Source organism: Choloepus didactylus, chromosome 18 (assembly GCF_015220235.1).
Source record: "Choloepus didactylus isolate mChoDid1 chromosome 18, mChoDid1.pri, whole genome shotgun sequence".
Classification (NCBI taxonomy): Eukaryota; Metazoa; Chordata; class Mammalia; order Pilosa; family Megalonychidae; genus Choloepus; species Choloepus didactylus.
This window is the reverse complement of record NC_051324.1, coordinates 26,708,312-26,718,562: the sequence shown is the minus strand read 5'-3', so window position 1 is coordinate 26,718,562 and position 10,251 is coordinate 26,708,312. Positions and strand designations below refer to the sequence as shown.

The 10,251-nt window shown below is 51.7% G+C and overlaps 1 protein-coding gene across 9 annotated transcripts in view; it reads left to right on the top strand.

Moving 5' to 3' along the window:
• The first annotated feature begins 3,029 nt into the window (after positions 1–3,029).
• The window catches only part of KSR1 (kinase suppressor of ras 1), a 170,322-nt gene continuing 163,100 nt past the window's right edge, over positions 3,030–10,251 (top strand). For 2 of the 9 annotated variants that reach the window (XM_037809510.1, XM_037809512.1), the window contains exon 1: positions 3,030–3,539. In XM_037809510.1, the coding sequence (XP_037665438.1) occupies positions 3,330–3,539 (210 nt within the window). In that variant the 5' untranslated portion in view covers positions 3,030–3,329. The remainder of the gene's footprint in view (positions 3,540–10,251) is intronic. The other 7 variants (XM_037809513.1, XM_037809511.1, XM_037809518.1 and 4 more) reach the window with 5 other exon arrangements.

Sequence of the window (10,251 nt, the reverse complement as noted above, 5' to 3'; positions counted from 1 at the left end):
GGGACGAGGGAAGGAACAACCATTCTTATCCTGAAGATGCCATCAAAAAAGTCTCAGGAACCTGGAGATGAAGTTGAACCTAAGTGTCAACACAAAGAAGACAAAGTTATCTAACCAAAAGAGACCCACTCTGGAAGGTGGGGAGGGTAAGAAACTTAAACATTAGTTAAATGAGTTAATAAGGCCTTTGGGACAGTGTGTGGCCCATAGTAAGTGTTTATAGAATAAAAAAAATTTTGAACACATTTTAAGACCATCACTTTACATAATTATCTCCATTCATCTTTATAACACATTATCATCTTGCTAATAAGGAGGTAGGCTCTGAGATTAGGACACTTGCCCAAGGTCAGAGCTCTTCAGAGACAAAGCTGACTTCCTGTAACAGCCCTATTCAAAGCCACACACACCCTCCTCCCCATCTCCCTGCCCTGCTTCATGTTGTCCCATGGTACCTGTTACCACCTGAAATACATGCATTCTACTTATTTGTTTCTTGTCCCCTCACCAGAATATAAGTCTCCTGAGGGTAAGGATCTTTGTTTTGTCCCTAGTGTTTCCCAGTGCCCAGAACAGGGCCTGACACGAGGGTAGCACTTAATAAATACTTATCTCAACGTTGAAGAGATGAAAGGAAGAACTATCCCCCATTCTTGCCTTCTCTACCTCTAAGAGGCAGTTCTATAAACTCGTGGCTGACAGGACACCCAAATGCAGCCAAGAAGGCTGGAGTCCATCAGAGATGAACTGGGAAGGAAAGCTGCAGCCTAAATTATGCTTCCAACTCATCTGAAGGATGTTGGGTCTGCAGAAGAGGGACCAGCTGCACCGAGCCTGGCAAGAGAGTAGCTGGTGTTTGTCCAGTCTCTAGCCCTGCCACTGCCATGGTGGCGTGGGTAGGTGTGGGTGCCACAGGCTGGCAGTGGTCCTTTGCAGGATGCAACCCGCTCCCGGGTTCACCAGCAACATCAGATTGTGATGAGGCTTCCCACCTAAAGTGGCCCCGAGGGGAGGATGTTCGGACCAGGCCCTGCTGGCAGTTTACATGCTTGATGTAAATGAATAAATAGGCACTTATGAGGAGCTCTCTTGTGAGTCAGGAGCTCAAGCCTGGTCACTCTGGCCACTGGACAGATGGAGTGTCTGAACCACAGGCTGAGCTATGCAAGGTCCCGTGAGGTATTTCTCCTGGCCTGCTGATGTTCCTCTGGGCCGGTGCTTCTCAAAGTGTGGTCTCTGGATTAGCAGCAGCAGCCTCACCTGGGAACTTGTTAGAAATGCAAATTATCCGGCCATACCCCCAACCTACTGAATGGAAAACTGAATGTGTATTAACAAGCCCCCCAGGTGATTCTGATGCACGCTCAAGTTTAAGAAGCACTATTACACAGTGTTTCTTTCAGAGCAGTTATTATTCCTCTGCAAAGGATATGGGGTCAAGGTAACAGGGTTGGGGGGAATTCATAGATGCCGATGCAGTGTTATAGACTGAATGAGGATTGGATCATTGATTCTTAATGGGAAAGGTTGAGGTTGTGGGAAGGAACACCTTATGTTTCAGAAAATGTGCAAAAACACATTTAAAAGTTATCATAGTTTTGTTTTTTGAACTGACATTTAATTTATTTTGGAATTCCAAATGACATTAAGGGAAGATGTAACAGGCATTAAAAAGGGAGGAGGTAGGTTAAATAAATTGCCAACCAGTATTGATTATTTTAGTGTCTATAGCCCAGGCTGGACACCACCTCCTGGCCAATCCTCATCCTCCAAAAAAAAAAAAAAGAAAAATTACCTACTAAGAGCCTTGGCTTGAGCTGGCCTGGGAGGTAGGAGGAACATGGCACAGGACCTGCCTGAAAGAAGTCATGAAATGGGCACTGAACACTTTATGGAGCCCTTGCTGTGGCCGTGCACTTGGTATTTGGCTGTCTGAGGAGGACAGAAAAATAAATTAGCCAGTGGCTTCTGCAATCAAGGAGCTTGCTTATAGGATAGTATGAAAGGCAAGAATTCATAGGGGAAACATTTCTTCTGACTGGCAGTAGGTGGAACAAGGGATGTGTGGGACTTTTTATCAGAGTCTTGATATTTCTGTGTAGCCAGATAATAGAGCCCAGACGTGGACTGGTGGAAGGTGGGGGAGGAGGGTGAACATATGGGCTGGGGCTTGAATGCTGGGTAATGGAGGTACCCAAAGGCGCACACAGACAACTACCAGTCCCTGGCAGCATTGCCTGCTGTCCACTGCTTGCTTGGGCCCAGGTTGGTAAGAACTGCTAACATTAGCTCAGTGTGCCAGTGACCAATCTAGGTGCTGGACATTCATTAACTCCCTCTTCATTTGAACCCCATGATGTAGGCACTATTATCACCCCATTTTATGGATGAGAAAACTCAAAGACACTCAGAGGTGACGTAATTCGCCAAGGTCACAGACAGGAACGGTGGAGCTGTGGAGCTAGAATTTGAACACAGGCCCTCCATTCCATCAATATGCTGCTTCTCGAGCCTGGGCTGGCTAGCTGGGCTGGGGGTTGAGGGAAGGTCAGAATAAAGGGTGGGCAAATAGAGTCTAGAAGAAATCGCTCACGTCTTGTTCCATGACCGAACATCCACTTTGGTGCGGACAATCAACAAGAAGTACTACGCGAACCACCTAGAGGACAAGTCCTTTAGGCCCCTTCCCACTAGATGGCGGCCCCTAAGTCCACACAGAAAGTCTGGAAGGTGCGCTGTTCCCAGTTTCCGGGGGTTGGCTGCGGCTGAGGATTTACGGGATGCCTCGGTCCCTCGGTTCGGGGCCGCGGTTCCCTCCCTCTCCCCATCCGGGGGTCGCAGGAAGCCCCCAGGCTGGGAGGAGGCGGGGCAGAGGAGGGCGGGAAGACGAGGCTCCCTCAGTTCTCGGCGCCCGGGGGAGGAGCCGACGCCAAGCAGCCCCTCCCGGGACGCCGAGGCAGGGTCCTCCTGCGCCTCCTGCGCCTCCTGCTCCTCCGGCGCCCGCCGCGGAGGAGACCGACTGCTGCGCGGAACGCTGGCGGGGCGGCAGGTGCGCGGACTACAAGTCCCAGCATGCCCAGCTGCCCTGACCCGGCCCCCCGATGCACTTAAAGGCTCCCGAGCCGCAGCCGTCGGAGCGCTGAGGCTTTCGCTTTGCCCCGGAGGCTGGGCTGGTGGAGCGGGCTCGGCGGCGGGCTTTCTTCGCGCGCGGCTCTGGTAGCGCCGAGGGGCGCTCCTCGTCCAGCCTTCACGGTTCGGGGATTCCCTTCCGAGGCGCCCGCGTCCCCGGGCTCCCCGCCTCGGCCACCCCGCGGCCCCGATGCCGAGGCATGGATAGAGCGGCGCTGCGCGCGGCGGCGATGGGGGAGAAGAAGGAGGGCGGCGGCGGGGGGGACGCGGCGGCCGCGGCCAGCCGGGCGCTGCAGCAGTGCAGGCAGCTCCAGAAGCTCATCGACATCTCCATCGGCAGCCTACGCGGACTGCGCACCAAGTGCGCGGTGTCCAACGACCTCACCCAGCAGGAGATCCGGACCCTGGAGGTACGGGGGCCGCGGCGCCGCAGGGTCACAAACCCGCGCTGGGCCCGAGGGGCGGGGGTCGGCGGCCCGGGAAGCAGCGTCCCAGCACCTCCCTCACCGCCCAGTTCACTCCTTCCCGAGTTGCATCCTTGAGCCCGGGTTGCCCCTTTGAAGGTTCCTCTCCCTCCTCCACTCGCTAATGCGGCAGCTTGAGGACTCAGCCTCTAACCTTGGGCACCGTGGGGGGTGGGGGGCGTATAGTGGGAACTGGGATGGAGGCTCGGGTAGCCCTTGGGAGGAATGGGCTACGCATTTCCATCCCCTGTCTCCCTCCTCTCCGCCCCCACCCCATTTCCAGTTGCGGGGCGCAAGGCTCATTTCTCCCACTGAGTCACATGCTGGACTTTTCTCTGTGTGACTGAGCCTAGCAGCCGTGGGCCGAGGTGACGTGAAGCGGAGGGTTCCCTCGAAGTGTGGTTCCCCTGCCGTCCTCTGTTTTCCTCTCACGCCGCATATTCCGTGTCATCCCTTTCTTTTACTCTCCTCCAGGTTCTTGTCTGCCACTTTTCAAAAAGTGTTTGCTGAGCTTGCATTTTTGCTGTTCAGGCATTTGGTACTTTTGTTTAGCGTTGCTCAAAATGTAATTACCCACGGACTCCCACTACAAAACCCCTTCCCCCTGCGCGTCCATACATGGAATTTTGGCTTAGGACGGATTATGTTGGCGAATGAATCCTTTGGTGGGAAGATGACATTATTTAAGGGGTTCTGGTGGAGACAATCTCAGGTATAAAGAAGAAACGAGGTATGCAGGCTCACCTCTCTCAAATTATAGCTGGGAAGTGCATATTCAAAGATCATTGGAAGAGCCAGCAGAAGGTTTGTTGGGTTCTCAGAGGGCAGAGGTCTTGTCCTGCTCCACCTCCCCAATACACAATAGAGAGAAACCAGTGCCATTCCCAAATTGGTTAGAGACCACTTAATAGCTACACTATGTCTTGAAGAAGGGTCCTCTCTCCAGGCCGCATTGTTACATTTGGCCTTGTGCAGGTCTCAGGATGTTTTGTTTTATTAGAACCTCAATTTCTAATCTCCCCCTTTGCTATTGCTAATTGCCTCTGCTAGCTCTCGTAAATCCAGCCAGTGATCTGTGGTAATTTTTATAAGACCAAACCTCCCTCCTGGATCCCACCACAAACCTGGATCCCTGTTTGATCCAAAATGCTCAGGTGTCTCTCTCCCTCAGTTTTATTTTCCTAAAAGCTAGGAAGCTAGGGACAGTGGAAGCATCCAAACAGTACTGGCTATTGTATATTTTTATTACAGGTGCTAGAGCAGCATTGACCAGGGTTTTGGTTAAAAGAAAAACAGAAACCCAACAACCCCCTCCCCTCCACAACTGTCTCTTTTCTCATGCCTGCTGTTGTTTTTCAAGTGGCTAGAGAAACTGATTTCTTGAACACAGCCGATTGTGTTTGCCCAGCAAAGTTCAGTTTTCAGGCGGACACAATAGGGGGCCTGTGTGGCTTGGCCCCTGGAGGAGGGGTCCTCGGGGAGTGTGTGAGGGTTGGACTTCTGTGTTGTTGGGTTGAGAGAATATTCTCTGTGTTGGTCTCCCTCAGATTATCCCCGCGCTGCTCAGGGTTCCCAGAGTGTATACAGGAGCGCTGTTTGCTGTTCGTTTTCTGGAAATGGCACTTTGTCCTTCAGGAACCCTGACTTTCAAAAGTCTTTGCTCTTGTTGTCAAGGGTGTGGCTTCGTGGTACCCCAAAGCATCCAGTATTTAAATCTCTAAGCTGGTTTATTCGGTGGCCTGCCTCGTGAGCTTCTGGGCGTTTATTTGGATGTTCATCTCTGGCAGCTGGAAACCCATCTGAAGGCCTAAAGGGGATTTGCAGTAAAAATGGGAGCTAATACCCAGCTCCCTGTTCTCTCTCCTGCAGTGTGGATTCAGGTTCACCCTTCTCTGCTGAAAAGGTGGGATGTGGATTGTTATTTGGGGATGGGAATTTGGGCCCCTGTGGCTCTAGTTCCTTGGGGCTGCCACCAATGTATTTGGGTGAATCATTTCACTGCACAGGCCTCAGCCTCCTGCCCTGCAAAACAGGGAGGTTGGAATGGATCTCTGTGGAATCTTGTGGCTCTAAATTCTGTGATTTTTGTGAAGGGACTCATTTGGGTTGAATCAAACATTTGTGATTGCTTTTAAGCATATATCCCTGTTTAAGAATATCCAGGGTTCTAAACATCCATATTTACTGAACTGATAAAATAGGGGGTAAGTTTATTACTAAAATAAGTTGATGTTAGGGGCAGTGGACAAATGGAAAGCCCCTGGCGTTCAAATCAGGTCTGGTTCAGTCTGCGTGACCTTGGACAAGTCCCTTGACTTCTGATCGTCAGATGTCCCTGTCTGTAAAATGGAGATAAGACTGCTTAAACCTTGCAGTGTCGTCATAGGTCTGTAACTCTGTGTTCTGCCTACTTAAAGATTCTGCCTACAGACTTTCTCTAGTGAGAGTCAAATGGGCTTCTTGTCACGGGCCACCTTTAGGGGAAGGTGCTGCTCTAATTGGCTCTTATTGCCTGGAGATGGGTGACATAGGCCGGAAACAATCTCAGCAGACTGGGTGGGGGCAGCCCTCCCCCAGCAGTGTGTGGCCAGGTGGAGCAGCAGTGATGTCCTCTTTGGCTTTCTTTCCTGTTCTGGAAGCTTCTCTCACACACCAAGCCAGGATCCCCAGAGACATTGCTTGCAACATTGGATTCCTGGCTAGAGAAGAAGAGTTTGACAAGAGAGCTTGGCTTGCGCAACTGCTCCAGACTTCTCCCAGAATCTTAGGAGCCCCAGCCCACTCTGGCTGCCATTCAGTAAGCACTCAGTGGGAGAAGCAGCACAGGAAATGTCCCTGGAAGTCCCTGACCCTGGTCGGCCACTGGTGCCTGGGAGCCCAGGTCCCGATGGCATGCAGGGCTCAGCATATCAGTAATGACTTTCCCCGTGCGGTGGTCAAAAAGGGTGGAGGGAGCCAAGGTTTAATGTCTGTGTCCTACCAGCCAGGGGGTCTCCTGGACCCTACGCAGTCTCCTGAGATTTCCTGGAGATCCACCCACCTTCATCAACAACCCCCTCCAAGGGGAAGGGAGGGGCAAAACCTGGAAGCAGAGTTTGTAAGGCTCCTTGATCCTGGCTGATCCTGGTGCTGTGTCTCCATCAGCCTTCCCGGGACTTGGGGAACTCCACCGAGGCCAGTGGGAATGTTCCCATTCCCCGGATGTGCCTCACAGCTGGGCCTGGGGCGCCACGCTATTTCATTCCTTCGTTCACGCTCTGTGGCCCCACACTGCTCAGAGACAGTGGTGAGTAAAAGTGTCCACGTGTGTTGTGGACATTGCAACTTGGCTCTTTCCTGCCAGCCTGCAGAACTGCCCAGAGACAGGCCTCCCCATGCCCAGTCTTCCCACCCAGTTTTCCCAGTGAAAAATCCCTCCTTGAGCATGTTGACCTGGATAAAGAGGTTCCCCAAGGACCTTGCCCATAAGGGCAAGGGGACACTGGGGCGGGAGGTAGGAATAGTCTCTGTGCTTCGGCGGCCTCCCTGAGGCACTGCCCTGGAGCTCGAAGGCCCCTGGGGGCCAGGTTGCTCTGGGGATGGTCAGAGAGGCCTGACCTTCACTCACCTCAGTCGTGGCAGAGTGTCCCTGGGAGTTGCTGTGAAAGGAGAGGGATGCCTTTGCATGGACAGGCATTCGCTGGACAAGCCTTTAGTTGCTATTGATTTGTTTGCTGAGCTCCTAGCTAGCAGTCAGTCTGCCAAGGATTCTGAGGTAGGTAGACTGCCTTCCCCGTCTTTGGGGATGCTCGGAGTCCAATGGGGGAGCCAGGCAGGTGAACAGTTAACTCTAGGACCAGGGCTTGATCAGAGCATTTAGGGGAGGGAGCCCTGCATTAGGGATCTGAATGGTTGTCTAGTCCAACCTTCTGGTTTTATGGGAAGCATTCCAGAGTCTTGGTGGCTTGTCCCAAGTCACACATCCCTGGCGGAACCAGAACCCTGGTTTTCCTTTCCCCTCCCAGCTGCTGCCTCTGAGTGTGGCATTTCCCTGCTTCCACTCTGGCTTAGGTTTTAACCTCCTGCTGCGGGGATGCAGATCTGAGCAGTGCCCCCTTTGGTGCCCACTTCTGCCTTGGCAACTTTTACCCTGGTGAAACTTGCCACAGATGTTCTGGGCCGTTTCCCTGGGCTGTGAGCCGGGGGAGGGCTGGGTGGTGCTGGGACCGAGGCTTTATCAGATCTGCAGCCTGGGTTAGTGTAAGGGCCAGGAGGTTTGCTGCCTAGGGGCAGTGATGGGAATGCTTCTCATGGGTATTTTTAAGCTCCTTCCCCTCTAGGGCTGTTTCCTCTGCTCAGAGTGGTCTGGGTTGGCTCACAATCGGGGAAGGCCACATTCCACACCACAAGTATTCTGGCCCTGCCTGTGTGCTGTTCTGTGGAGGGATGAGGCCGAGGCTCTGGCGCACGGTGGCCTGGGATGCTGGTGGGACGCAGCAAAGCCTGCAGCCACGTCCATCCAAGCTGTGCTTTGTGAAGGACCATCCTTTCAGAATAAGCTGTTTGGGGTCTATTCAGATTCAGTTCAAAGGGACAGATACATGGGTGTCTTTGGGGTTATGGAAGTGACCTTGGAGCAGAGGGAGGGCGGACTTGGAATGAGAAATTGCCCTGGCCGCCTGCCCTGTGTTGGGTGCTCTCCTAGGCTCTTGGCGTATGTTGCTCCATTTAACGCTCACAATGGCCCTGTGATGTTTTACCCATTTTACAGATACGGAAATTGTGGCTTAGAGGGATTAAGACACTGTCCCTGTTAGCAGGGGGTTTAACCTGGGTTGACTGGTTTCCAGAACCCATGTTTTCCTTCCAGTTGCCTCTAGAAATCATGGTAGGGGGGATTCTAGCCAGGGTCATGGCCGGGGAGACAAAGGAGGTGGCCAAGAAGAAAGGGTGGCCCAGGGACACTTGGGTGGCTCCCTTGTAGATGACCCGGCCGACTGGTGGCCAGCTCGGGCTGTGCAGCCGCTGAGTTCTGGCCTCGGGGTTACTTCCCTAAAGTCTGGCTCAGTCCAGCCTCAAAGACCGTTCTCTCTGTCAGTGAACTGTGATGCAACTGGCTCTGGGCTTGTATCTCATTCTGAGAAACGAGAAGCTGCCCCAGAGATCAACTTACTCATAATTTTTTAAATGGCTACCTGCCTTATTCTTTCTGAACAAGTTTTTATTCCTTTGATGAGCAGTATATGCTTTAACTTTCCACTTTTAATTCAAATGTTTTAAAGATGCCCATAGTGGATGCATGTTCACTATGAAAATAAAAAGAAAATTCAAATGCACAACAACAAAAAATCACCCATGCCAACTCTCAAAGTTTTAACATTTTGCTTTATATCCTTCCAGCCTTTTTATTTGGGCATTTGCATGTGATGTGCTTGGGAATGTTTGTGGAGCATACTATCTGCTTTGCCTTATCCATGTCTTCTTTCTAGATCAGCATATACACATCTGCATCATCACTATTAGTGGCTGCTCTGTGTTCTCAGACCATAAATTTATCTAACCAGGCCCCTAATGCTGGCCATTCAGGCTGTTTCTAACTCTTCCTACTATAAATCATGCTGCAATGCATATCTTCCTAGAAGTTGAATTTGCTGAATCAAATGTATGAACACGTGACATTTAACATCTGTCCTATTCTTTAAAATCTTTAGGGTAAAATATTGCACTTTCTGTCCCTGTCCTGGTTCGGAAGCCCAGGATTTATAAAATGGCATCTTTTAGATTTATTCTTCTGCCACTGCATCTGTATTTTTGCTGAGGTTTGGGAGCTTAAACATGGCCTCAGGGCTGAGGTTCTGGGTTGTGTGTCAGCAATTGTGGGTTCTAGTTTTGCGGTTGCCTGTGGTCGCCTGCAGCTAGCCCACAGTGTGTCAGAAAGAGAGGCCCCTGTGGGCCAGCCAATGAGCAGAGGACACTTTTCCTTGTTCCAAGACGACAGAGGGAGGGCTGGATTTCAGGTCTCTCTCGTGTCCGGGGACTGGTCACCTTGGGCAGTGTACAGCTGTATAGTGAAGACACAATGACTTGAGGCTCATGAAACGTACTTCACTGAACTGTAGCCTCAGTTTTATCACCAACTCCAGTATTGCTTGGCTTTGGGGTTGCTTTAGTAGAGCCCTGGTTCCTAAGGTCTAAGGGCTGCAGAGGATCTTGGGATTTCCTGTGGTCCCGCCCTCTCATCTTACAGGTGAGGAAACTGAAGGCCAGAGGAGGAAGCTACTCACCAGGAACACCTGTTAGGGAGAATTGACAAAAGTTGGAGAAGAGACAGATGGTTAATAAAGGAACACTGAGCTGGGAGTCAGACCTGGTGCCCATAACCTTGAGTGAGACTCACAGTACCTTGACCCTGGTCTGTTGACTGACAGCGAGCTTGCCTACCGATTCCACCCTCCCATGAAGGTGGGATCCTCACCCTCAAGGAGCTTCCTGAAAGAGGAGCAAAATGGGTTTGCTTTTCCAGGCCCATCCCAGTGTCTGACGAATGCTGGAGACGAGAGAGTCTTGGGGAGCGGTCTAGGGTGTCCTATGGGTGGAGCCTTTTTTACAAGTTAGTCTGCCCAGTGGGTTGGTTCAGCCTGAGTGGACTGTCTGGAGTCTTTGGACCCAATGATGAACT